The sequence below is a fragment of the Salarias fasciatus genome, chromosome 6 (assembly GCF_902148845.1).
Source record: "Salarias fasciatus chromosome 6, fSalaFa1.1, whole genome shotgun sequence".
Lineage (NCBI taxonomy): Eukaryota > Metazoa > Chordata > Actinopteri > Blenniiformes > Blenniidae > Salarias > Salarias fasciatus.
In genome coordinates, this window is record NC_043750.1 from 3,548,716 (window position 1) to 3,576,347 (window position 27,632).

At 58.3% G+C, this 27,632-nt stretch overlaps 1 protein-coding gene across 5 annotated transcripts; it reads right to left on the reverse strand.

Annotated features, from left to right (window-relative positions):
* Positions 1-136: 136 nt before the first annotated feature.
* LOC115390421 (hexokinase-1-like) lies at positions 137-24,327 on the reverse strand. 5 transcript variants are annotated; one of them, XM_030094284.1, is made up of 19 exons: positions 24,040-24,325; positions 21,705-21,867; positions 15,376-15,524; positions 13,533-13,652; positions 13,321-13,416; positions 13,122-13,221; positions 12,851-13,034; positions 12,617-12,772; positions 11,629-11,862; positions 11,257-11,561; positions 9,482-9,630; positions 9,262-9,381; positions 9,090-9,185; positions 6,305-6,316; positions 5,658-5,757; positions 5,397-5,580; positions 5,023-5,178; positions 3,556-3,789; positions 1,131-1,281 (listed from the first exon to the last, which is right to left on the reverse strand). In XM_030094284.1, exons 1-19 carry the CDS (start codon positions 24,100-24,102, stop codon positions 1,131-1,133), a joined length of 2,772 nt encoding a protein of 923 aa, XP_029950144.1. In that variant the 5' UTR covers positions 24,103-24,325. The 5 variants fall into 5 exon arrangements, with proteins under 5 accessions (XP_029950148.1, XP_029950143.1, XP_029950147.1 ...); XM_030094288.1 differs by lacking the exon at positions 6,305-6,316 and having other exon boundaries at positions 137-1,281; positions 24,040-24,324; XM_030094283.1 differs by lacking the exon at positions 24,040-24,325 and having other exon boundaries at positions 137-1,281.
* Between the last annotated feature and the right edge of the window lie 3,305 nt (positions 24,328-27,632).

Here is a 27,632-nt window from a genome sequence, read left to right on the forward strand (position 1 = left end):
TTTAGCATTTGCTTGGCGGCCAGATTGAAGCCACTGGTGGACCGTCTTTGGCCCACGGACCTAAGGACCTTTTGTTTGCCCCCCCCCCCCCCCCCCACACTAGACCAACTGGAAACAGCTCAGTGAAGACACAGGATTTACTCCACAACAAAATATAATTTAATGAAGTCACTTTTTACTGTGTTGATCACAACTCTACGTGATGTAAAAAACAGAAAAGGAACAAAGAAGCTGCAGGGGGCGGGGCTAGGGGCTTGGCAGGGGCGGGGCGTGACGTAAGGCATGCAGTCCCCATTGAAAGCTACAGGTCAGAACAGGAAGACACACAGCTACACAGAAGCGCTCACTATTTCCACTCCGCTCCGATAAACATTTCTTCTTTGCACATTAAACCGAGAGAAGTGGCGATTCATCACGACACCAAAAGCAGAGAAGTTCACAGACGGCGGGAGGACAGAGCAGGACCTGTCCGCCGGGTTCGGTTCCCGCCGTGTCCCGATCGACGAGCCGGTGCTGCACAGGGAAGTGAGCCAGCGGACATGGACACCAGGGGGGGTTAGTGGGCTGAGGGGGACAGCCGTGACTCCGGCATTCTACCCTTGTAGCGAAGCCCTTTTGAAAGCCTGCAGGAAGCGGCGTCCGTCCCGGGACTGGCGTCCGTCCCGGGACCGGCGTCCGTCCGTCCCGGGACCGGCGTCCGTCCGTCCCGGGACCGGCGTCCGTCCGTCCCGGGACCGGCTGGCAGCTGCAGGGAGAACCGGGCTTATAAAAAGTGCAGACTTACTGGGCTCCATGGTGCAAAACTCGAATGAGCTCTGGATTCAAAGTGGCCTCAGCATATATAAATACAGCTCTATATTTGCCTCCATATAAAAATAAAATCAGCAATACACAGATACTGCACACCCAGGGAGTCGAGATTGATCAGATTATTGACAAGCTGTTGAGGAAATGTACAGACGTGGAAATCAGAACCCTAAGATGCAGGAGAAATAAATATTCAGAGGCTCAGTCCCGGTCGCTGCGCTGCGGCGGAGCAGTAGGGGGCGAGGTGGAGTCACGGCTGCCGAGGGGGGGGGGATGGAGTCGGGCTGTGCGGCGGGTGGAGGTGGAAGGTCGCAGGTCGCGGCTCAGTGCTGCTGGGCGTCCAGCTCGCGCTGTCGGCAGCCCACGGCGGTGATGAGCGCGGCGCCCTTGCCGCTGCCGTCCTCCGACAGCAGGAAGGTCACGTCGCACTTCGGGGCCAGATCCTTCACCGTCTGCTGGAAGATCCGCGAGAAGCTGCAGGGGGAAAGCAGGGGCCGGCGTTAGCGAGCGGCTCCGAGCACCACGGGTTGGACACCGTCAGCTGAACCAGACCAGAGCCGTCCTGACGTCACGCTAAACGGCGCAGAGACCCGACACGGTCCACCAGACACCGAACCGCCCAACATCAAACACCGAGCCACCCAACGTGATCCTCCCAACACGATCAACCAAACATGATCCACCCGACACCAAACACGAAACCACCCGACAACATCCTCCCTACACGACCCTCCCGACACGGTCCACCCGACACCGAACCACCCAACGCCGATCCAACAGCCAGGTTTGTCCCGTCAGTCCAGCTGCATTTTACATCAACCTCAAACAGCTGATTCTGATCGGACGATTCTCAATCCCTGTTTACCTGGACTTTTTATTCCTCTGTAAATCTGAACAAAGCTTCATTCTGCTCTAAGATCTCCATGGAAACGCCTGAAAACTCAGGATTAGGTTTGAATCCGACGAGCCCGGCGGGCTTGTTCTCCTCTGGATCAGAATTATCTGCTGATGAGGCCACTTCATTCTGCCAGTTCTGCTCTGACGCAGAATTCCAAGATGGCGGCCCGCGGTTCGACTCGCACGGAGACAGTTTATTTCACGGCAGTTTTATAAGAATCGGCCATCACCTGCATCATGGGGTTGGCAGAGGAAGGGAGATTCCAAAACACTTCTTTTAATCTGCAGCCTATCAACTGGGTGGAAGCCATCTTGAAATCTACGATGGCAGTTTCAAATCAATTTCAAAATGGCTTCATTGAATCCGCAGCCCCTTAAAACCGAGAGGTAGACCTTGAAAGTTTCTTCTCACGGTTTATTGTTCCAGAGATATAAAGCTAGGGTAACTGCTTGGTGGCCATCTTGAAATCCAAGATGGCGGACGCAAACACCGTTATAAATGGCTTCCTTGAATCCACAGACCCTGAAAACATGGGGGTAGATCTGGAAGGCAGCTCTGTGTCTGCTGTATTCAGGGAGATATTACCGTCTGGGCCCGGATATAAGACGGTATGTTTTTCCAGGAAGGGTTTTCTCTAAAACGGGGAGGTGCTCTGATGGAGGACTGGATGGAGCCAGAGTCCCGGGGAGCTGGACTGCCTCTGCTCCATGCAGTGGCTCCGCCCCCCGTTAGGGGGAGCTAGTGAGCTGGACAGAGTGTCAGCCTGCAGCAGTGAGAGAAGAAGACTGAGCAGTGTGGCTGCTGCTGGTTTTTCTAAGCTTCATTTCAAACAGCATCCAGAATACCTGCCTGTCAGTACTCGAGTATACTTAGCTGATGTTCAGGATGGAGGTGGAACTGATATTTGTGAGTTTGTCAGTTTGTTATGAAGTTTCAACGCAGATGCTAATTCGTTAGCATGCCAATGTCGTTTCCATTAATAGTTAGCATTGAGCTAGCAGCTCTGATTTTAAATACTGACTGGATTAGTTTTCAGACAGTGATGTATGCTGTGATCCATCTTGTGTGTTTGTTCACTTCTATATTTGTCTGGTTTGTTTCAGTTTTACAGCCTTCAGGAGAAAGTAATAAAAGCTCAGAGCAGCTGAAACCTGCTGCTTTCTCTCTGAAGAACTGTTCTCTACAGGCCAGACTGAACCCAACATCCAGGAGGCTGAATTATTCATGTTCATGAAGCTGAACAGAACTGGAGTTTGATGGTTACAAAGTTATTCACATCATTAATGCAGTTATTGAACCTTTGAGGTTCTGAATTGTTGCTTCTTCACTGAGTCACCGCCTCAGATTCTGAGAAAGAGAATATAGTTTTTATTTAATACTGCAGTAAAATTTCTTGATCTTAAATCACATGAAGTGTTTTCTCTGTTGTGAGTTTTTGGGTTTAGAATAATTGTACAATAAAAAGTTGTTTTCTGAGTAACCTTATTGTCTTCAACATATTTTTATTTTCACAAAGTGATATTTGAAAAACGGATCGTCTTATAATCAGAGTCGTCTTATATTTGGAAACAATACGGTACATAAAGTAGACTTAGCAAGGTGGCCATATTTGAATTTAATATGGCGGCCACCAGGGGGCGTCGATTTTTGGGGTATGCTGCACAGACCCCGGCAGTATCCAATCAGAATGCTGCACAGACCCCGGTGTCAGAGAGGAGTTCATCCCTCGTTTTCCCATGAAAACGTGTGTGGTCTTACTGTGTGTGTGTGTGTGTGTGTGTGTGTGTGTGTGTGTGTGTGTGTGTGTGTGTGTGTGTGCGTGTGTGTGTGTGCGTGTGTGTGGGTCTTACTGTGGGTGGAGCTTGTACAGCGTGCCGTCCACGCCCACCGTCACCTCCAGGTGGTCCAGCCCGCGGTTCTCCCGGATCTTGTCCACCACGGCGGCCATGCCGGCGCCGCAGATCTGCGCGGCGCGGCGCGACACGGTGCCGCACACCTCCTTCACGATGATGCTGTCGTCGCAGGTGCTGTCCAGGCCCAGCTGCTGCAGGATGGCCCGCACCTGCAGCAGCGCCAGGCGGTCGCTGGGGGCGGAGCCACAGCCGGTCAGAGCCGGTCACATGTCACCACACACACACACACACACACAAAAACACACACACAGTCTCGTATTTCTATCCTTGTGGGACCTTCCATTGACTCCCATTCATGTCTAGCCCCTAACCCTGACCCTTACCCTAACCCTAACCCACACCACAACAAAGCCTAACCCTAAAGAAATGTTTTGCACTTTTACTTTTTTCAGTAACAACAACATGGTCAAGAAAACACTGTTTCTCCTACTTAGGACCGGAAAAAGGTCCCCACAAGGCACGTCGTTCCACGTTTTGCTATCCTTGTGGGGATATTTGGCCCCAACAACGATAGAAATACGAGAACACACACACACACACACACACACACACACACACACACACACACACACGCTCAGTCTTGTATTTCTATCCTTGTGGGGACCGTCCATTGACTCCCATTCATGTCTAGCCCCTAACCCTGACCCTTACCCTAACCCTAACCCACACCACAACAAAGCCTAACCCTAAAGAAATGTTTTTGCACTTTTACTTTTTTCAGTAACAACAACATGGTCAAGAAAACACTGTTTCTCCTACTTAGGACCGGAAAAAGGTCCCACAAGGCACGTCGTTCCACGTTTTGCTATCCTTGTGGGGACATTTGGCCCCGACAAGGATAGAAATACAAGAACACACACACACACACACACACAGCTGTTCTCTGACTCCACCACATGGAGATAAAGCTGGATGAGCTTCGTCCCCAAATGTCCCCAAATGTCCCCAAATGTCCCCAGAAGTGTCTCCTGTCAGCTCTCAGGACGCTGGACGGCTTCAGCTTCAATTCATTCAGGGGAAATAAGACGAGTCTGATCTCCAGCTGCTGAGGAATCAGCTGACTGACCGTCAGTAACGCTGAACACACACCGACACACACCTCACACCAGGAGGAGGAGGAGGGAGGAGGAGGAAGAGGAGGAGGAAGAGGAGGAGGGAGGAGGAGGGGGAGGGAGGGGGAGGGAGGAGGGAGGAAGAGGAGGAGGGAGGAGGAGGGAGGAAGAGGAAGGAGGAGGAGGGAGGGGGAGAGAGGAAGAGGAGGAGGAGGAGGAGGAAGAGGAGGAGGAGGAGGAGCTTCAGTGTGGAGTCAGCAGGCTTCAGAGTCCATTAATCTGATTGGTTTGATCGGAAGCAGTGAAGCAGAACCAGAGAAGGTCCGATCCGGTCCGGTCCGGTCCGACTCACCTCTCTATCTGGGACAGGAACTTGGTCTCGAAGATGCCCCGGGTCTTCAGCGTCTCGGAGATCTGTCCCCGGAACAGGAAGCCTCTCTTGGTCAGGTCGATGAGGATCTGCCGGACGATCTCCCCCAGGTACATCCCACTGATCATCTTCTCAAAGCTGCACACACACACACACACACACACACACACACACACACACACACACACACACACACACACACACACACACACACACACACACACACACACACACACACACACACACACACACACACACACACACACACGAGCAGGAATGAGGACGAGTGTGGCTGTAACAGAGTGACGCTGGGCCGGAATCGAACCGCCGACCGGCTGGCGCGGCTCCATGCTGACCTCTGCTTGCCCTCGTTGAGTGAGTTCTCGTCCACCGCCTGGTCGTACGGCGTCCGGATGTCGTCCAGGCAGCCGTTGTCCCCGAAGGCGCCCCACTCCATGTTGACGCACATGCGGCCCTCGTTGCCGTCCACCGTCTCGATGTTCCTCATCTCCTCCATGTAGCAGGCGTTGCTGCCGGTTCCTGCGGGGTCGGGGGGTCACGGGGTCAGGAGTCGCGCCGAGACGGCCGGCGGCGGCGCCGCGCGTCGGGACGCTCACCTGCGATCAGCCCCACCTCGCAGGTGGGCTCCTCGTAGGCGCAGGTCATCATCGTCCCCACCGTGTCGTTCACGATGGCGACCACGTCCAGCTCGAACTCCTGCAAGCAGAGGCGCCGCCGTCAGCCGCCGCGCCGCCCGGGGCCACGCGCCGTCCGGGGGCCGCGCACCGTCCGGGGGCCACGTGCCGCCCGGGGGCCACGCGCCGCCCGGGGGCCACGCGCCGCCCGGGGGCCACGCGCCGCCCGGGGCCACGTGCCGCCCGGGGGCCACGCGCCGCCCGGGGCCACGTGCCGTCCGGAGGCCGCGGGCCGCCCAGGGGCGCCGTCCGAGCGCCGTCCGGATGCCGCGCGCCGTCCCGGGGCCGCGGGCCGTCCGCCACTGGGCCGCAGGCCGCCCACACACCACACGCCGGCTCCGGCCGGTGTTACGGTTCAGTCAGCGGCTCGCCGCCGCCCGGCCACAGCAGCAGCAGCGGTTAATGTTCAACACACCCTGGAGCCTGCAGCAGCACTCGGAGCACCATGCAGGCCACTCGCATGCCCAGACGCCGCCGGCGGGCGCCGCATGCCGCACGCCGCGCGCACAGCGCCGGCTGTCTGCGCTTTACCTGCACGGTGCGGCACGGCGCTACGCCCTAATACTTACTGGATCCTCCACCTGGAAGAATCAGATCAGTTCGTCACTCAACAGCTGGAGACCAGACCGGCACAGACAACAGGGGACGGCGAGCCGCTGGACGCCACGGCGAGGACAGGACAGGACAGGACAGAACAGGACAGGACAGGACAGGACGCTCTCGAGGCGTCCGCACGCTGGGACCGGCGCTCACACGGCGAGTTGGACGAGGACGGACGAAACGCCGCTTCGTGAGTCGATTTCTACCGGAGGAGCCTCGGCGAGCGCAGCAGCACCAGGCCGAGGTCAGGTGACCACGCCCGGCCGAGGTCAGGTGACCACGCCCGGCCGAGGTCAGGTGACCACGCCCGGCCGAGGTCAGGTGACCACGCCCGGCCGAGGTCAGGTGACCACGCCCGATGGGGCGAGATCAGGTGACTCCGCCCGACCGGATGGGGCTCAGCTGGTCAGACCTTCAGCTCCCCTGAAGTCCTCTGGGATCCACTGCAGGATGTCGGGACAAAACGCGGAAACTGAGATTTAAACGTTGATGAAAAACCATCAGATCGTCCACAACGAAGACCAGCGTCCATGAGGGGGCGCCACTTCAGCTACCGTCACCAAAACAGTTCAAAGGGAAACATCCTGTAAAGGAGGACCTGGCGATGGACACATTTGACAGAGGCAGTGTGGAGGCGGCGCGGCGTCCACGGAGGCGTCCACGGAGGCGTCCACGGAGGCGGCGCGGCGTCCACGGAGGCGTCCACGGAGGCGTCCACGGAGGCGGCGCGGCGGTTAAACACCACCACGGTTGCGTCTGAGTGCGGCCTGGTATTGAACTGGAGCTGGAGTCTGGAGTCATTCCAGGAACAGGAGCGTCGGACGTCGTCGTGTTTGGATCGGTTTAACCAGGAACGATGAAGTTAACCGGAGAACAGACCAGGTCTGAGTCACAGCCTGAGAACCTTCTGGTTCTGCGGAACCTTCTGGTTCTGCGGAACATTCCTCCGTCACTTTCCACCCCCGCCCTCTGCTGGCCTCGGTCTTCACCTTCATCCATCTTTATTTTTTTCCTCAATACATTTGAGCTGTTGAGGTATTTTGAGCTGACAGGCAGACACAAGGCATTGTGGGTATTGTTGATGTTCAGTCACTCTTCAGTTTCTTTTGATAAACATTTAAACCACCTGAGTCCGGATCACTGTTCTGTTCTGAAGAAGTGACGACCGAACACTTCCTGATGGGGAGAACGGTTCTGGACGGTAGGATGGTTCTAGACTGTAGGACGGTTCTGGACGGTAGGACAGTTCTGGACGGTAGGACGGTTCTAGACTGTAGGACGGTTCTGGACGGGAGGACGGTTCTGAACTGTAGGACGGTTCTGGACTGTAGGACAGTTCTAGACTGTAGGACGGTTCTAGACTGTAGAACAGTAGTCGGTGTTCACCATGGGGATCATGGACCCATTCTGGGTCTTAGTTGTGCCACTACATGTTTCTGGCGTCTTCCTCCAGCCCGACGATCCGCCTGCAAACAGTCTGGTCACCTCAACGCACCGCCGCCACAACACGGTCTGTACAGGCGGGCTAACGGCGGGCTAACGGCTCAGAGTGGGCTAACAGCAAGCTAACGGCGGGCTAACGGCTCAGAGTGGGCTAATAGCAAGCTAACGGCGAACTAACGGCGAGCTAACGGCTCAGAGTGGGCTAACAGCAAGCTAATGACTCAGAATGGGCTAACGGCTCAGAGTGGGCTAACAGCAAGCTAACGGCAGGCTAACGGCTCAGAGTGGGCTAACAGCAAGCTAACGGCAGGCTAACGGCATGCTAACGGCTCAGAGTGGGCTAACAGCAAGCTAATGACTCAGAATGGGCTAACGGCTCAGAGCGGGCTAACGGCAGGCTAACGGCAGACTAACGGCTCAGAGCGGGCTAACCGCAGGCTAACGGGGCGCTAACGGCTCAGAGCGGGCTAACCGCAGGCTAACGGGGCACTAACGGCTCAGAGCGGGCTAACGGCAGGCTAACGGCTCAGAGCGGGCTAACGGGGGGCTAACGGCTCAGAGCGGGCTAACTGCAGGCTAACGGGGGGCTAACAGCTCAGAGCGGGCTAACCGCAGGCTAACGGGGGGCTAACGGCTCAGAGCGGGCTAACTGCAGGCTAACGGGGGGCTAACGGCTCAGAGCGGGCTAACCGCAGGCTAAGGGCTCAGAGCAGGCTAACTGCAGGCTAACGGGGGGCTAACAGCTCAGAGCGGGCTAACCGCAGGCTAACGGGGGGCTAACGGCTCAGAGCGGGCTAACCGCAGGCTAACGGGGCGCTAACGGCTCAGAGCGGGCTAACCGCAGGCTAACGGGGTGCTAACGGCTCAGAGTGGGCTAACGGCAGGCTAATGGCTCAGAGCGGGCTAAAGGCAGGCTAACGGGGGGCTAACGGCTCAGAGCGGGCTAACGGCAGGCTAATGGCTCAGAGCGGGCTAACCGCAGGCTAACGGGGCGCTAACGGCTCAGAGCGGGCTAACGGCAGGCTAATGGCTCAGAGCGGGCTAACCGCAGGCTAACGGGGGGCTAACGGCTCAGAGCGGGCTAACTGCAGGCTACCTGGGGGCTAACGGCTCAGAGCAGGCTAACCGCAGGCTAACGGGGGGGGCTAACAGCTCAGAGCGGGCTAACGGCAGGCTAACGGCTCAGAGCGGGCTAACCGCAGTTAACGGGGGGCTAACGGCTCAGAGCGGGCTCTGCGTGGCTTTGGCTCACTCGGGGGTTGAGCGGCTCCCCCTGCTGGCCGTTGCGGCGTGCCGGCGGTCTGCCGTTACCTCCTTCCTCTTGATGGCTTCTCGCAGCAGCTCCACCACGTCTTCGCCCTCGCAGTCCGTGGCCTTGAATCCTTTGGTCCAGGTGACGAGGATCCCCTGCAGAGAGCACAGCACCTCCGTCAGCTCCTCCCGGCAGACTCCGCCCAGTGTGCGGCGGCGGCGGCGGCCGTACGGCGTCCAGGCTGGTCTGGTGGCACGGGAAGGAGAAGGTGAAGCCCAGAGGCAGCCGGGCGCTCTTCATCCCCATGTAGTCCAGGAAGTCCGAGATGCAGAAGACGATGTGGTCAAACAGCTGCAGGGACACCGAGACGCCGGGACACAGACCGGAGAGAGGCGGTCAGGACCGGCCGTGTCCCGGCAGAACCTCCTGCTGGACCCGGCAGAACCCTCACCTCCTCTCCCGTCCCCTGCATGACCTCGATAGGAATGGCGTAGATCTTGTTGTGCATCTCCACCGAGCGCCGCTTCCCGCTGCGGATCTTCACCAGCAGCACCCGGAAGTTCGTCCCTCCGAGGTCCAGAGCCAGGAAGTCTCCGTTCTCTGGGGGACGGGAGGACAGGAGGACGGGAGGACAGGAGCACGGGAGGACGGGAGGACAGGCCTTGTTAGAGACCGGCGGCTGAAAGTGTATTAGCGGTGTGTGTGAGCAGTGTGTGTGTGTTAGCGGTGTATGTTAGCGGTGTGTTAGCGGTGTATGTGAGCGGTGTGTGTTAGCTGTGTCTGTTAGCGGTGTGTGTGAGCAGTGTGTGTGAGCTGTGTGTCTGAGCATTGTGTGTTAGCGGTGTGTTAGCGGTGTATGTGAGCGGTGTGTTAGCGATGTGTGTTAGCGTTGTGTGTTAGCGATGTGTTAGCAGTGTGTGCTAGCGGTGTGTGTGTGTTAGCGGTGTGTTAGCGGTGTGCGTTAGTGGTGTATGTGTGTTAGCGGTGTGTGTATGTTAGCGGTGTGTGTTTAGCGGTGTATGTGAGCAGTGTGTGTGAGCGGTGTGTGTGAGTGGTGTGTGTTAGCAGTGTGTGTGAGCTGTGTATGTGAGCGGTGTGTGTGAGCGGTGTGTGTGAGCATTGTGTGTTAGCGGTGTGTTAGCGGTGTATGTTAGCGGTGTGCGTTAGCGGTGTGTGAGCGGTGTGTGTGAGTGGTGTGTTAGCGGTGTGTTAGCAGTGTATTTTAGTGGTATGTTAGCGGTGTGTGTTAGCGGTGTGCGTTAGCGGTGTGTGTGTGTGTGTTAGCGCTGTGTGTATGTTAGCGGTGTGTGTAAGAGGTGTGTGTTAGCTGTGTATGTGAGCGGTGTGTGTGAGTGGTGTGTGTGAGCTGTGTGTGTGAGCTGTGTGTGTGAGCTGTGTGTCTGAGCATTGTGTGTTAGTGGTGTGTGTTAGCGGTGTGTATTAGCGTCGTGTGTTAGCGGTGTGTGTTCGTGGTGTGTTAGCGGTGTGTGTTCGTGGTGTGTTAGCGGTTGTCAGCGGTGTGTGTTAGTGGTGTGTTAGCGGTGTGTGTTAGCGGTGTGTTAGCGGTGTGCGTTAGTGGTGTGTTAGCGGTGTGTTAGCAGTGTATTTTAGTGGTATGTTAGCGGTGTGTGTTAGCGGTGTGTGTTAGCGGTGTGCGTTAGCGGTGTGCGTTAGCGGTGTGTGTGTGTGTGTTAGCGCTGTGTGTATGTTAGCGGTGTGTGTGAGAGGTGTGTGTTAGCTGTGTATGTGAGCGGTGTGTGTGAGTGGTGTGTGTGAGCTGTGTGTGTGAGCTGTGTGTCTGAGCATTGTGTGTTAGTGGTGTGTGTTAGCGGTGTGTGTTAGCGTCGTGTGTTAGCGGTGTGTGTTCGTGGTGTGTTAGCGGTTGTCAGCGGTGTGTGTTAGTGGTGTGTTAGCGGTGTGTGTTAGCGGTGTGTTAGCGGTGTGCGTTAGTGGTGTGTGTGTGTGTGTTAGCGCTGTGTGTATGTTAGCGGTGTGTGTTAGCGGTGTGTGTGAGAGGTGTGTGTTAGCTGTGTCTGTGAGCGGTGTGTGTGAGCTGTGTATCTGAGCATTGTGTGTTAGCGGTGTGTGTTAGTGGTGTGTTAGCGGTTGTTAGCGGTGTGTTAGCGGTGTATGTGAGCGGCGTGCGTTAGTGGTGTCTGTTAACGGCGTGTGTTAGCGGCGTGTGTCTGTTAGCGGCGTGTGTCTGTTAGCGGTGTGCGGCGGCACCTGATCCGTCGGGCGTGCTCCTGACGAAGGTGGGCAGCATCTTGACGGTGGCATCGGCGTGCGAGTCCTTGCCGAGGCCGCGCTGGATCTCCTGCCTCATGCGCTGCTTGACCTGCAGCAGCTGCTCCTGGCTCAGCCGGAACTCGTCCAGCGTCTGCTGGATCTGCCGCGCCTGCTCCGTCAGCCGGTACGCCACCGCCGTCACCATGGCGGCGCCCTTGGCGCTGCCGCTCTCCGACAGCAGGAAGCGGACGTCCGTGTCCGGGATCAGGCGCCGCACCGTCTTGTGCAGACGGCGAGCGTACCTGTGGAGAGGGGGCGGGGTTTAACTGCTGCGCTCGCGGCGGCGCGGCGCGGCGGCCGGACACTCACTGCGGGTGCATCTTGTAGAGCGAGCCGTCGATGCCCACGGTGGTGCGCAGCCGGGCGGCGCCCCGGTTCTCCTTCAGGCGCAGCAGGATGGCGCCCAGCGTGGCGGAGATCAGGTTGGCGGAGCGGAAGGACACGATGGTGCAGACGTGCTGGACGGCCAGGCAGTCCTCCGAGGACGGCTCCACGCCGAGCCGCGTCAGGATCTCCATGCACTTCTTCAGACCCTCCTTCGTCCTGCGGGACAAGACCGACTCTGAGGTCCGGGGACAGGAAGTCCTCCTGGACAGGGGACAGGAAGTCCTCCTGGACAGGGGACAGGAAGTCCTCCTGGACAGGGGACAGGAAGTCCTCCTGGACCTGGGACAGGAAGTCCTCGTGACCCGGGGACAGGAAGTCCTCCTGACCCGGGGACAGGAAGTCCTCCTGGACCGGGGACAGGAAGGAAGTCCTCCTGGAACGGGGACAGGAAGTCCTCCTGGACCTGGGACAGAAGTCCTCCTGGACCGGGGACAGAAGTCCTCCTGGACCTGGGACAGAAGTCCTCCTGGACCTGGGACAGAAGTCCTCCTGGACCGGGGACAGAAGTCCTCCTGGACCGGGGACAGGAAGTCCTCCCAAACCAGGGACAGGAAGTCCTGGACCGGGGACAGGAAGTCCTCCCAAACCAGGGACAGGAAGTCCTGGACCGGGGACAGGAAGTCCTCCCAAACCAGGGACAGGAAGTCCTGGACCGGGGACAGGAAGTCTTCCCAAACCAGGGACAGGAAGTCCTGGACCGGGGACAGGAAGTCCTCCTGGACTGAGGACAGGAAGAAAGTTGTCCTGAACTGGGGACCGGAAGTCCTAGTGAACTGGGAACAGGAAGGACAGGAAGTGGGGACAGGAAGCGGGGACAGGAAGGACAGGAAGTGGGGCCAGGAAGCGGGGACAGAGGCCAGGAAGCGGGGACAGGGGACAGGAAGCGGGGACGGACGGGCGCGGCGCTCACTTCTCGATGGCGGAGACGTGCTTGGTCTGGAAGGTTCCGCGGGTCAGCAGCTCCGGGGTGATGCGGCCCTCGAACAGCAGCCCCTCTTTGGCCATCTTGACCAGGATGAGGCGGACCAGCTCGCCCAGGTACATGCCGCTCGCCATCTTCTCGAACCTGCGGACACAAGCACAGCGGCTCGTCTTTCCCGCCGGCGCGGCGCCATCGCCGCCGCCGCCGCCGGCTGAGCCTCACAGCTGCTTCCCCGGGTTGAGCGAGCCGCGGTCGATCTCGCGGTCGAACTCGGTGCGGATGTCCTCCAGCGAGCCGTCGTCCCCGAAGGCGCCCCACTCCGTGTTGATGCACATGCGGCCCTCGTCGCCCTCCACCAGGTCGATGTGCCGCAGCTCCTCCATGTAGCAGGCGTTGGTCCCCGTCCCTGGAAGCAGGCGGGCGGTCACGGCGGGCCCAGTGGGCCCGGCGGCGCCGCCGTTCGGAGGACAGAGTTTAGAGAGACGAGTTTCACCGATGATGATCCCCACTTCGCAGCGCTGGTCGTCGAAGCCGCAGGTCATCATGGTGCCGACCGTGTCGTTCACCACCGCCATGATGTCCGCCTCGTAGTCCTGAGAGTCCCCGAGGGACGGACGGGGACAGAGTTACACCAGACACACAACCGAGGACGGACACGGAGACGGACACGGTGGAGGACGGCAGCGTCTCACCCCGCGCTTCTGGATGGCCTTGTTCAGCAGCTTGACCACGTCCGCCCCCTCCACGCCGCTCGCCTTGAACTTCTTCGTCCAGGTCACCAGCACCGCCTGTGGAGCGCACGCACACACACACTGCATGAGCCCTGCTGTCCAGCCTGGCACGGCGCGGCGGCGGGGGCGGTGGCGGCGGTGGCGGCGGTGGCGGCGGCGGCGGCAGCGCTCACCTCATCCAGCTTGGTCTGGGCGCAGGGGAAGGAGAAGGTGAAGCCCACAGGAAGCTTCTTGTCCTTGATGTTCTGCTTCTCCATGAAGTCTCCCAGGCAGTCGGCCACGTGGTCGAACAGCTGCAACCAGACCGACACGTCACCAAGACCGGGACCAGGGCCGGGACCAGGGCCGGGACCAGGGCCGGGACCAGGGCCGGGACCAGGGCCGGGACCAGGGCCGGGACCGGGCCACAGCCGGTCCGGACCGAGACCAGGGCTGCCGCAGCAGCAGCAGGCTGCATTCACACCGAGGACACGTCTACTGAGCTGGACAGGAAGTCCTGGAGGACCAATGATCTCTCAGTTCAGCTTTAACAACACCCAGTCCTCCCCGTCTGACCACCAGAGGGCGGCAGTGTGCTCCGTCACAGGTCCTCTGACTCTGCAGCAGGGTTCAAAAACCAGCCAGTCCACTGGCTTCACTGGAAGATCAGCCTGAACACTAAAAATACTACAGCAGTACTCTCTACACTGTAAAAATACCACAACAGTACTCTCTACACTGTAAAAATACTACAGCAGTACTCTCTACACTGTAAAAATACCACAGCAGCACTCTCTACACTGTAAAAATACTACAGCATATATTTATATATATATTATAGCATATATGTTATGGGAAAAGCCATCAACGCGTGTGTGTCAGTGTGAACTGGCTGTACTGATCACTGATTGGCTGTATTGACTGCTGATTGGCTGTACTGATCGCTGATTGGCTGTACTGATCACTGATTGGCTGTATTGACTGCTGATTGGCTGTACTGATCGCTGATTGGCTGTACTGATCGTTGATTGGCTGTACTGATCGTTGATTGGCTGTACTGACTGCTGATTGGCTGTACTGATCACTGATTGGCTGTACTGACTGCTGATTGGCTGTACTGATCACTGATTGGCTGTACTGATCACTGATTGGCTGTACTGACTGCTGATTGGCTGTACTGATCACTGATTGGGTGTACTGACTGCTGATTGGCTGTACTGACTGCTGATTGGCTGTACTGATCACTGATTGGCTGTACTGACTGCTGACTGGCTGTACTGATCACTGATTGGCTGTACTGATCACTGATTGGCTGTACTGATCACTGATTGGCTGTACTGATCACTGATTGGCTGTACTGACTGCTGATTGGCTGTACTGATCACTGATTGGCTGTACTGACTGCTGAGCGACAGGACAGCAGCAGCATGATGAATATTAACACACATGACCAGGACCGGGACCAGGCCCGGGAGAATCTGGACCAGGACCAGGACCAGGAGCTTTTTCTGACGGACTAGATCAGTCCTGGTCCTGCAGAACTCCTGTCCAGCACGTTTCAGCTCCTGCTTCAACACACCTGGATGCAGTTATTGTGTCAGGATGAGCCTGTCCCTGCTCCAGGACTGCTGAAGCCGGGACAGAAGTGAAGCATGCTGGGTAGGGGCTCTGCAGGGACGGGCTGAGCAGCGCTGGACCAGATTCACGTGAAAGGTTTCAATTTGCTTGAAGTGAGATCTGACGGAGACTCCAGACTGGGTTCCTGAACCGGTCCCTCCTGGTCTGACGTCTGGTGCTGAAGTCAGAGCGCTGCTCGTCGGTGACCTTTGACCTCAGGACGTGGCGGAGCTCCTACTGCAGAGCCGGATCGGGTTACCCCTGCTCCGCCATCTGTCTCGCTCTGTCTGCGCCGGCCAATCACGCGCTTCGGCCGTGTTTGGGTTCTCGGGTTACGGCCCGACCGCCGGCTGTTCCCGGCTGTTCTCCAGAGGTCAGCGGAGGTCGCGGCGCTGCTCGGGGGGGGGGGGGGGGTCCTACCTGGGAGCCGCTGCCGTGGATGATGTCGTCGGGCGTCTCGTACACCTGGCTCTCCATCTGGACTGGCTGCTTCTTGTCCTGCGTCACTTTGACCCGCAGGATCCGGAAGTTGGACCCGCCCAGATCCAGGGCGATGAAGTCTCCCTTCTCTGTGGGCAGAGGGGGCGGAGCCATATTCAGACTCACCGTTCCGGTTGTGTCGACATGTCAGGAGTGGAGGTTCTGGAGGTTCTGGGGGTTCTGGAGGTTCTGGAGGTTCTCGAAGTTCTGGGGGTTCTGGGGGTTCTGGGGGTTCTGGAGCTGAAACCTGATTCAACCCGAGCCCTGCTGGAGCTTTGGTGGCGCTAGCTCATCGAGTGAAGCTGCCGTTAGCATCCCGATCCAGATGGTTCTGAATCCGGTCATTTTATTGGTACCGACCGAGGGTTCCGTGTTCTGGAACCTGAACGCGTCCCGGAGGCTGAGGCAGTGGAAGAGTCTGGATTTTCCATGCCGGCCCTGAACGCAGCATTCACACACGGGAGCGTAACAGCGTCAGGAGCTCGCACGTCAGCGGAGTGGGCGGGGCTAGAAGCCTCATCTTGGTCGTGCTGCTCTGCTTCAGATCCACGGCTACAACGGCACCGCTAGCACGCTAGTGTCTGCTAGCATGCCGGTGTCTGCTAGCGTGCTAGTGTCTGTTAGCACACTAGTGTCTGCTAGCGCACTAGTGTCTGCTAGCGCGCTAGTGTCTGCTAGCGCGCTAGTGTCTGCTAACGCGCCAGTGACTGCTAGCGCGCTAGTGTCTGCTAGCGCGCTAGTGTCTGCTAGCATGCCGGTGTCTGCTAGCGTTCTAGTGTCTGTTAGCACGCTAGTGTCTGCTAGCGCACTAGTGTCTGCTAGCGCGCTAGTGTCTGCTAGTGCGCTAGTGTCTGCTAGCACGCTAGTGTCTGCTAGTACGCCAGTGTCTGCTAACGCACCAGTGTCTGCTAGTACGCTAGTGTGTTAGCAGGCTAGTGTCTGTTAGCAGGCCAGTGTCCATTAGCGACTCGTCGGTACCGGCACCGCTTGCCAGGTTCTGTCAGGGTTCTTGTGTGCCCAGTACTGATCGGTCGTTGGTACGACCATGACCTATGACCTGTGACCTGTGACCTATGACCTGTGACCTATGACAGCAGCGGATGCCAACATACCAGCGGAACCGAGTTCTGAAGGTTCTTAAGAGAGCCGCCAGATTCAACAATAGGCTCTGTGTTTCACACTCGCCGCTGAGGACAGCTGGCTGGACGCCGGCGGACATTTCACCCGACACCGACCGGCGGGGGACGAGGGGGGGCCGGGGATTAAGAGTCCTCCAGAGGACGGCGTCCCGGGAACCGTTCAGCCAATGGAGCGAGACGCCGGCCTCAACAACGGGACCGCTGTTTACGCCTCGAGCTATTTTATCCGCCGCGACCGGGACGGAATGAGCCGGAGACACACCGCAGACACGCCGCGGACCGTCCGTCCCCTCTGGACGGCTCCACCCGCAGCAGGACTCCCTGGTGAAAGGTACCAGCTTGGAGCGTCTTCCACATGAGGACAACAACCATCCACAGTGTAGAACAACCACACAGCTGCTGCAGCAAACCGCCGGACGCCGTCTCAGCTGAGACAACCGCCGTCTCCCAGCTGGACCGCAGGTTCCGTTCCCCATCCGTCCACATGCTGAAGTGTCCTTGAGCAAGACCTTGAGCCCTGAGTGCTGGACCGACAGCGGTGAGGCCGAATCCTCAGGTCTCCGACGCAGACCTGAGGAGACGCTCAGCCGGTGGACGGGAGAGGACGGCGGTTTGGACGACGAACCTGAGACGGACGAGGACACGGTCGGTCCAACCCCAGGACCTGGACCAGCAGACGGAGACCATGGTGCCCACTAGTTGACCTGCTTGGTGGACGCTACATGCTACATGCTACATGCTACATGCTAGGGGTGTCAACGTCACACGTGAACACGAATAATAAATCAGAACTGTTTTCTAAAATCAGTCGTCTTCACGTCTCTGTCCTCGTCCTCGTCCTCCTCGTCCGGCCATGTTTCCGGAAAGCTTCAGATGAAACACGAGCTAAATGCTAAATGCTAAATGCTCCCCTGGTTCAGTTCTCCTCATACAGACACAGGCGGAGCGATGCCAATGACGATTAGCAAAAACCCACGGCCGCTGTAGCGTTCAGGTCGACTCGGAGACGCCATGGTAGCTAACAACGAGCGGAGCGCAGGGCGGAGCTACTGCTGGGTGGAGGCGGAGTCGGTAAGAGACCAGTTGCCATGGAAACACTCTAACAAACTGAAGGGAGAGACGCTGCTGCTAGCATCGATGCTAACGCTAGCAAGCTTGCTAGAAAGCTACTGCTAGCGGTTCACAAGCTAGCATGAGGGTTTTTATTTACAACAAATCAAAGAAATGTGACAGTGAGTGAACATGTGACCAGCTGGACCGGCCCTTCAGCCTGAGAACCAGCCGAACATCTGCTTAACGCTGAGGGGGGGCTAGAAAGAGAGATGGGATTGGGCCTTAATGGGACCATGAGGGACTGTAGTCCAATGAGACAGAGCCCTCTAGTGGTCAGAGAGCGCAACTGCAATAGAAAAAGATAATTCTGTGACGCCACGTGTGTGAAGTCCTGGTTACACCAGCAGAAAACAGAAGACACCGCTACTACATGCTACGTGCTACATGCTACGTGCTACATGCTACGTGCTACATGCTAGGTGGATATCTGGATATCTGGAGGAAGCGGGACGTTCAGCACATGAAGCCCTGACTGATCAGATCGCTGCTCAGTGGACTCTCTTCAGACAGATCCTGGACCTGAACCCGTCCAGAACCCGGCCAGAACCCATCCAGAACCCGGCCAGAACCCGGCCAGAACCCGTCAGCCCGACCCGGCAGATCACAGCAGTTCCTTTATTTTAACTCCTCCCTGAGAGAAAGACTTTCTGAAAGGAAAACATTTTGGACCGGCAGACTGTCTCAGTACGCAGTTATTGTCCCCGGCAGTGTCACTCCTGACCCCCCCTGACCCTTTTGGACCCCCCTGACCCCCCTGACCCTCTGGACCCCCCTGACCCCCCCCGACCGGAGCTGATCAATAGCTTATCAGCAGATCAAGGTTTCATCCAGCGGCGTCGAACCGTCAACATTTATTTTGACGTCACGGATCAACCTGGGCACCGAGAGACGAGAGACGAGAGACGGCGTTTAGCTGTCCACGGGTGAAGAAGACGGACCGGACCAGACCGGGTTCTGGTCTACGGGCCGGGTTCTGGTCTACGGGCCAGGTTCTGGTCTCCAGGCTGGGTTCTGGTCTCCAGAGTGGAACTGGTTCCTGGAGAACCGGGTCTTTCTGATGTGGCTACTGAAGGCGGACTCTGACCGGAGGACAGGGCAGATGAAGCCCCCCCTCCTGCCCCCCCAGGGGGCAAACCAGGACTCCCTCTGGGGTAAATCACGGGTGTCAAACATGAGCCCCGTGGGCCAAAACCAGGCCTCCAGAGACTCCAGTCCGGCTGCCCGGGCTACCAGGGGAGGCGGGGTAAAACTCTGGGGGAGAACCTGGTCCGGCAGCCAGAACCAGACCCCCCACTGAGCAGCCTGAGCCTGTTTCCACGGAGACGGAGTCTGGACGGGTTCCAAACGTTCCCCCTTTGGAACTGCTTCCAAAGTCTTGAGGAGCCTGAAGAGGGTTAGAGGGACAGCCGGAGGCCAGGAGGACCAGAACTGCAGAACCAGGTCCAGGAAGCCCCGGATCCACTGATCCCTGGATCCCTGGTGGTCCAGCCCTGCGGCTCTTGATCTGCTCTCTCAAGGCCTCAGTAAGCTTCCCCGTCACAGCAACGCCGTCCCTAAGCCATGTACGCAGCTCCCTACGCAGCTCCCTACGCAGCTCCCTACGCAGCTCCCTACGCAGCTCCCTACGCAGCTCCCTACGCAGCTCCCTACGCAGCGCCCTACGCAGCTCCCTACGCAGCTCCCTACGCAGCGCCCTACGCAGCTCCCTACGCAGCGCCCTACGCAGCTCCCTACGCAGCGCCCTACGCAGCTCCCTACGCAGCTCCCTACGCAGCGCCCTACGCAGCTCCCTACGCAGCGCCCTACGCAGCCCCCTACGGCGGGGCTTGACGCACACCTCCCGAAAATCCTAACCACGCCTGGAGGCGATGCGTGGTGACGTGAACGCCGAGGGCTGTGATTGGTCCGCTTTCGTGTTGTTTATAGAATGAAGTAGAACAATATCCTCACCCCGAAGGCTTTTCTGATCCCAACAGAGCTTCAGGAGAAATTTAGATCCAGAATGGAGCGGCGCACATGGCTATACTGCTAGCAGTGTTAGCACTGCTAGCAGACGGGGCTGTGTGTAGAGCCGCTCCTCAAACGGCTTTAATCATCCAAAAGCTCATTAGTTTCACCAACATTTCCTCCTGGTCCGCTCAGCCTCTCCTCCTCCACAGCCCGGGTCCGATATGTCATATATGCAGATATATGTTCGGTCAGTGCAGCGAGTCCAGATATCTATGTCTATAGATCTATGTCTATGTCTGTGAAGGTGTAGGGGTGATGGCGTAGGGGTGATGGCGTAGGGGTGATGGCGTAGGGGTGATGGCGTAGGGGTGGTGGTGTAGGGGTGGTGGCGTAGGGGTGATGGCGTAGGAACGGCGTTGCTGCGACGGGGAAGCATACCGAGGCCTTAACCGTAGAATCATTCTAGAGGAAGAAGCTCAGACCGTCAGGACCTCAGAGGTTCTAGTCGGTGGGGGGGGGGGGGCTTTCACCTCGGAGTCTGATCTCCGCCACGGGTTTTTAGCCGTCTGGATGTAGCCGGGGCTGGGGGCCGGGTCCAGGGCCGGGCTCAGCCCCCCCCCCAGACCCAGACCCAGACCCAGACCCAGACACAGACCCCCCCGTCTGTCGTTACTCTGACTCACTTGTCCCCTCGCTCCGTCCGTCCCTCCAGCTCTGCCCTTTAACATGTCAGCGTGACCTGGAGGAGCTATTAATAGCCCCCCCCCCCCCGCTGCCCCCCCCCCCCCCCCCCCCGCCCCCCCCCCCGCCCCCCCCCCCCCCGCCGCCGCCCCGTCTCACTGGACAGCCGCCGGTCCTCTGAAGTCCTCCAGTGAGGACGAACAACAGAAGAGAGGAAGAGGAGCAGAGTCTTCCTCGTGGAGCCTGGAGGACAAAGTCTGACGTCCAGAGAGACGCTTATTCAGGACGCTGCCAGGACACCTCCACCTCCACCCTGCACCCTCCACCTCCACCCTGCACCCTCCACCTACACCCTCCACCTCCACCTCCACCCTTGCTCTCTGCGGTGATCTTCAGGTCTGACTGTAGTTTTGCGCCTGTTGTTTGGAGCTGCTGTGCTGTCGGGACGGAGAACAGCCCAACAGCCGCTCCGGCGTTTCCACGACTCAGCACATTTTCCCTCCGCAGGCCGGAGCCGGGAACGCCGCGCCAGGCCACGCCCCCCAGCAGACCGCCTCAGAGTGTGTGTGTGTGTGTGTGTGTGTGTGTGTGTGTGTGTGTGTGATGTGGGTCCTTGTTTGTTGTTAAAATGATGGCACAGCCGAAGGTAGATGATGTTGAGGGTTCTTTTATTTTCCCAGAACAAATCCCAAAGTGAGGAAACAAAATGACGAGCTCAAAACTATTTACAGTATTTAGAAAAAGAACAGGAAGGAAACAGAACATTCTCACAGAGACATTGGGCTTTTGTTACCTCCAGTGTAACAAGTCAAAAGTCAACGCTCGCAGGCTGCCACTCTCTCAGTCAGAGGGAAGTCTGACTCTCCCACAGCTGGAGGTGGGCCTGTGGAGGTTTGACCCCGCAGGCCCCTCCCCTCAGGTCATTAACAATGAAAATCAAAGTTTTCTCCCACAAAACATAATAAATCCCCGTAATGAATTCATGGTCATTTGTTCAAAAATATGCAGAAACAAACAGTCCTACCGCTGCATCTCCCAGTACGTCAGTCATGAAAAGAAATTATTTTCCTGCCAAAATGGGAACCTTTCGGTGACGTCATCATGACATCACTTCCGGGTTTCCCCATCTGACGGGCGATAAACAGGAAGTGAGCACGGCGCTCGGTTTGCCAGTGGGAGGATGCGAATGGGACGTGAATACTGGTGAAAAGTTTGCAGGGTGAAAAGATGATGGCAGGAGGACCGGCAGCGGTCGAGTGTGAACCCGCGACTGCTGCGGTGAAGAACAGCGGCCCCCGTCAGAGTGACTCCGTCACATCGTGTGTGTGTGTGTGTGGTGTGTGTGTGTGTGTGTGTGTGTGTGTGTGTGTGTGCGTGCAGCCCTACCCGACCCCTGCGGGATGGAGCGGACGAAGGTGGGCAGCATCTTGACGGTGGCGGTGGCGTTGGTGTCGCGGCCTAGCCCCGCCTCCATCTCCCGCTTGAAGCGGCTCATCAGGTCCTTCAGGGTGTCGTCCGAGAACCGCATGGAGAACAGGTACTTGTCGATCTGGAACGGCGGAGAGTCAGTCAGTACACACACACACACGCACGCACGCACACCGCACCGCACACGCACTGCACACACACACACCGCACACATACACACACACACCGCACACATACACACACACACCGCACACATACACACACACCGCACATGCACACCAGGACTCCATCATGATGGAATTCTGGAGCCAGAGATGAAAAAACACAGCGACAAGGGGCGGGCCAGAGAGCGACAGGGGCGGGGCCAGAGAGCGACGGGGGCGGGGCCAGAGAGCAGCAAGGGGCGGGGCCAGAGAGCAGCAAGGGGCGGGGCCAGAGAGCAGCAAGGGGCGGGGCCAGAGAGCAGCAAGGGGCAGGGCCAGAGAGCAGCAAGGGGCGGGGCCAGAGAGCAGCAAGGGGCAGGGCCAGAGAGCAGCAAGGGGCGGGGCCAGAGAGCGACGGGGGCGGGGCCAGAGAGTGACAGGGGCGTGGCCAGAAAGCAGCAAGGGGCGGGGCCAGAGAGTGACAGGGGGTGGGGACAGAGAGCGACAGGGGGCGGGGCCAGAGAGCGACGGGGACGGGGCCAGAGAGATACAGGGGCGGGGCCAGAGAGCGACAGGGGCGGGGCCAGAGAGCGACAGGGGCGCGGCCAGAAAGCAGCGAGGGGCGAGGCCAGAGAGTGACAGGGGCGCGGCCAGAAAGCAGCAAGGGGCGGGGCCAGAGAGTGACAGGGGCGGGGCCAGAGAGTGACAGGGGCGGGGCCAGAGAGCGACAGGGGCGGGGCCAGAGAGCGACAGGGGCGGGGCCAGAGAGCGACAGGGGGCGGGGCCAGAGAGCCCAGGACTGACGTTGTGTTGGTCCGTTTACAGAGTTCTTTATTTGAAGCTACACCGGGAACATCTGAGGCCACACCAGGCGGCAGCTAGCGGACCGGACCGGATCACACCGGACCGGACCAGACTGGACCGGACTGGACCGGACCGGACTGGACCAGGCAGAACCTGCCTTTCCTTTGGATGGTGGTGAGACCCACCTGCTGCTCCGTCAGAGCTGCAGAACCTCCAGCTCAGCACCGGGAGTGGGACCAGGACCGGGACTGGAGCCAGTGAGCTGATGTGTGCGTGTGTGTGTGTGTGTGTGTGTGTGTGTGTGGGGGGGGGGGGGGCAGCAGAGGTTCGAATCCCGCCGCTGCCAAAAGGCAGAGTCCACGTCTGTTTGTTTGTCCTTTGAGTCCCGAGGAGTCCAGCTGCTGGTCTGACCCGGTTCTGCGGCTCCTGTTGACCCCGGGCGGCTCCTGTCGCCCCATACGACCTCAGCGGCGCCGACTTTCAGGGAAAAGCCTCATCTGAACTCTCTCCAGCTGATCGGGTCAAAGGTCACTCAGCCACAGGGCAGGAGCGTTTCAGGCCATGTTGACTTTAGGATCCGGTTCCAGGTTTTCCAGGCTGGACACCGGACCGTCCTCCTGAGGACACCCAGTGCCGCGGGCCGGGGGGGACCGGGGAACAGGACCAGAGGATGGGCAGGGGTTAAAGGTCAAAGACCCGCACGGACATGAGGGGGAAACAAGAACAACGGTTCAAGAGAAAACTGGACCGGAGCTCCAGTGCAGGTCTGGTCCGGGTCTGGTCCGGGTCTGGTCCGGGTCTGGTCCGGGTCTACAGTCCCTCCAGTGAGGCAGAACCCCAGAGCCGGGTTCCTGAACACTGATCGTGTTGATCCAGCAGCTCCAAGAACCCAGAACCCGATCCAGGACTGATGAATGATTGATGGACCATCCAGGGAACTAACCCCTAGCTAGCAGCTAACGCTAGCTCCTGCTAACTGCTGATCAGAGCTCCATTAAACTTCAGTAGCCCCCCCTCACACACACACACACACACACACACACACATCCCCCCCTCCAGAGGGTAAACTCTCCAGACCAAGGTCAGGTGGGCTGCAGGTTTCAGGATGAGGGATGAAGCAGCCCCCCCCCCTCCAGACACCTGTCTGCTTCGGTCGCCATGGAAACCCCTGCTCCGGAAGCAGTCCCCCCCCCCCCCCCCCCATCCCTGACCAGGCCTTTCTCAAGGACATCCATCACAGCTGACCGGCCCTAATCAATCACACTGCAGCAGCCTTTACCCCCCCACCCCCCGCGGTCCCGGTCCCCCCCCCGATCCCGATCCCGGCGCCCCCCCCCCCCGCTCACCTTCTTGAGCTGGTCATCCTTCAGCTCGGTGAAGTAGTAGGCCAGCAGCTGAGCGGCGATCATCCTGCCGGTGGTCCGGAGCGGAGCGGCCGCGAGGCGTCGACAGCGGGGGGGTCAGCGGGGCAGGGGGGCAGCACGAGCTCTCCCGGAGCCCCACGAGACCACCGGGACACGAAGACACGGGCTCGAGTCCGGACGAGCTGCGGCAGGAGGCGAGAGCGCGACAGTCACGGCTCACACACACACACTCACTCACTCACACACTCCGCGGCGCTGGGTCCGGGTCTGGGTCTGGGCTGCCGGTCCCCCCCCCCGCGCTGGCCTCAGATGGAACAGCTCGGCCCGGCCCTGCCCCCACACCGCGCTCTGATTGGTCCGGAGCAGAGGAAGGAGGGGCGGAGCCAGCCGGAGGGGGGCGGGGGGGGGGCTGCATCTGCATGATAACACGCCCCACACACACACACACACACACACACACACACACACACACACACACACACACACACACACACACACACACACACGCTCTCTCTCTCTCACAATCTCACACTCACACGCGCGTTGCCATGGCGCCCGGAGGTGGACGTGCAGAGAGGCAGGACGGCCACAGTGACGTCATAGTGTCTCCTGACTGCAACAGGCTCTTCATCATCCTCACCTTCATCATCACGAGCTGAAGGCTGCAGACTGCAGACATGTCCTCATGCCGTCCCCATGGTGTCCTCATCCCGTCCCCATGGTGTCCTCATGGTGTCCTCATAGTGTCCTCATAGTGTCCTCATGCCGTCCCCATGGTGTCCTCATGCCGTCCCCATGGTGTCCTCATGGTGTCCTCATGGTGTCCCCATGGTGTCCTCATGGTGTCCTCATGCCGTCCCCATGGTGTCCTCATGGTGTCCTCATGGTGTCCCCATGGTGTCCTCATGCCGTCCTCATGCCGTCCCCATGGTGTCCTCATGGTGTCCTCATGGTGTCCCCATGGTGTCCTCATGCCGTCCCCATGCCGTCCTCATGGTGTCCTCATGGGGTCTCTGCAGCTCTTCATCACATGGTCCTCTTCGTCTCTTCCCTGCCGGTCCTGGTTCTGCAGCTGGTTCTGGGTCTGGTTCTGGTTCTGGGTCTGGGTCTGGTTCTGGGTCTGGGTCAGGGTCTGGTTCTGGGTCTGGTTCTGGTTCTGGGTCTGGGTCTGGGTCTGGTTCTGGTTCTGGTTCTGGGTCTGGGTCTGGGTCTGGTTCTGGTTCTGGGTCTGGGTCTGGGTCTGGGTCTGGTTCTGGAGTCGCAGTTTGATGTTCCGGAATCACTGACCCACTCAGGTGAAGACAGGTGAATGTCCTCTGGTGGTCCCTCGTCCTCGGTCCACTCAGCCAGGACAGGACGGTCTTCCTGTTCATATTCCAGCCGGGGACGAGGGACAGACAGGCGGGACGAGCAGAGACAGTGGTGAGACGGGGACCTGCAGGACTGACGTCTAGAGTTAGAATGTTGTGGAAAAGACCAAACTGTTTACAACAGGAAATGACTCCATTTTCAACAGGAAGCCCTTCAGAGGACCTGCTGCTGAACGTCCAAAGACACGCTAGCTAGTTAGCTTCCATGGCTCTGAGGCTAATGCTAGTTAGCTGTCCATGGCTCTGAGGCTAATGCTAGTTAGCTGTCCTTCATAGCTCTGAGGCTAATGCTAGTTTCATGGCTCTGTGGCTAATGCTAGTTAGCTAGCTGTCACGGCCCTGAGGCTAATGCTAGTCGCTCAGCTCCACTCTGAGTTGTGTCCAACACGTTATAAAAATAGTTTTTAAAAATCAATGGTTTTTTTTTTAAATTTTTACACTTTCCTTGGTGTCTGGGCGGCCGGATCGGAGGCTCTCGCAGGCCAGTTTTGGGCCTCGGGTTTGAACCTGCCAGCTGTCACGTCCCGGTCTTGCGGTGTTTTTCTCGGGTTTTGTCAACACGCGGCGAGCCGCTGACCCAAAATATCACCGCTGTTTACGTCTCCGCCTGAATGTGACCTGAAGCAGGGTCCAGGAGCCTCACGTCTCCGGACCTGTCCTCTGTCCTCCCTGTGTCTCCTGTCCTCAGTCTGTCCTCGCCTGCACCAGGACCAGCTCCAGGACCGGCTCCTGGACCGGCTCCAGGACTGGCTCCTGGACCGGCTCCAGGACCGGCTCCTGGACCGGCTCCTGGACCGGCTCCTGGACCGGCTCCTGGACCTGGTGTCGCTGGTGCACCCGGGCCGTCACTGTCCTGCCTGGTCCCTCCGGTCCTCAGAAACTGAGGCCTTGCTTATGTGCAGAGTTGGATTAGTTACTTGTAAAAAAGTAACTAGTTATAGTTACTTCTTCAAAAAAGTAACTAACAATATTTTAAAAGTAACTAATTACTAGGGTACCCAGGAAAATTAACTATTGCAATACTTTATAAACAGGTTTAAATGTCAGTGAATTTAGATCTGGTCTCGGTGTGTTTCCACCGGACGCGTTTAACGCTACTGCATTCGGGCAACAAATGACGCCCGGGTAACCGGGTACCCGGGTACCCGGTTACCCGGGTACCCGGGTTTCCTCGCTGCTGTGTGAATTCATTCGCGTGACGCGTCACGCTGCAGATCCGGCACATCCTGCAGAACATCACAGCTCCTCATCACCGTCTCAGGCCAGGATTCTTCTGCTGTTTGTCCCACAGTCCTGTGTGCACCGTCTGTGTGTGTGCGTGTGCGTGTGCGTTCTCGTATTTCTATCCTTGTCGGGGCCAAATGTCCCCACAAGGATAGCAAAACGTGGAACGACGTGCCTTGTGGGGACCTTTTTCCGGTCCTAAGTAGGAGAAACAGTGTTTTCTTGACCATGTTGTTGTTACTGAAAAAAGTAAAAGGTCAAAAACATTTCTTTAGGGTTAGGCTTTGTTGTGGTGTGGGTTAGGGTTAGGGTAAGGGTCAGGGTTAGGGGCTAGACATGAATGGGAGTCAATGGACGGTCCCCACAAGGATAGAAATACAAGACTGGGCGTGTGTGTGTGTGTGTGTGTGTGTGTGTGTGTGTGTGTGTGCGTGCGTGCGCGCGCATACTGATCGATGGTGCGGTTTTTGTTTTTTTGTTTTTTTTGTTTTCATGACTGTTTTTACTGTTCAGCACTTTGCGTTGTTTTTATAACTATGAGAAGAGCTTTTACAAATAAAGACTGAGACTGAGAGGCTCCGCCCACCGCCATGCTGCTCTGTATTCGGCATGCGGAAGTCAGCTCCGGCTGCGGCCGCTTCAGGCTGCCTGCTGCCCTGGAGGCGGTCTGAGCTCGGTGAGTTCCACCGTCTGCAGGAGCTGCCCGGACGGCCGGTTCCAGCGCTGCTTCAGGCTGACGCCCGGTTTCCTCCAGAAGCGATGAACAAATGAGCACGCCGCTCGCCGCACGCCGCGGCATCACGCGCACTGTTCTGCGTGGTCGGAGTCCTGCTGCCCTCCGTCAGCACGTCCGTGAAGACCTCCACGCTGATAGGCTGTCCTGGCGCCAGTTCACTTGAAAAGTTCAATTACTTCAACTCGAGCGAAGAGCGATGAAGCGGCGGGCTTCGGGCGGCGGGCTTCGGGCAGCGAGCGGTGGGC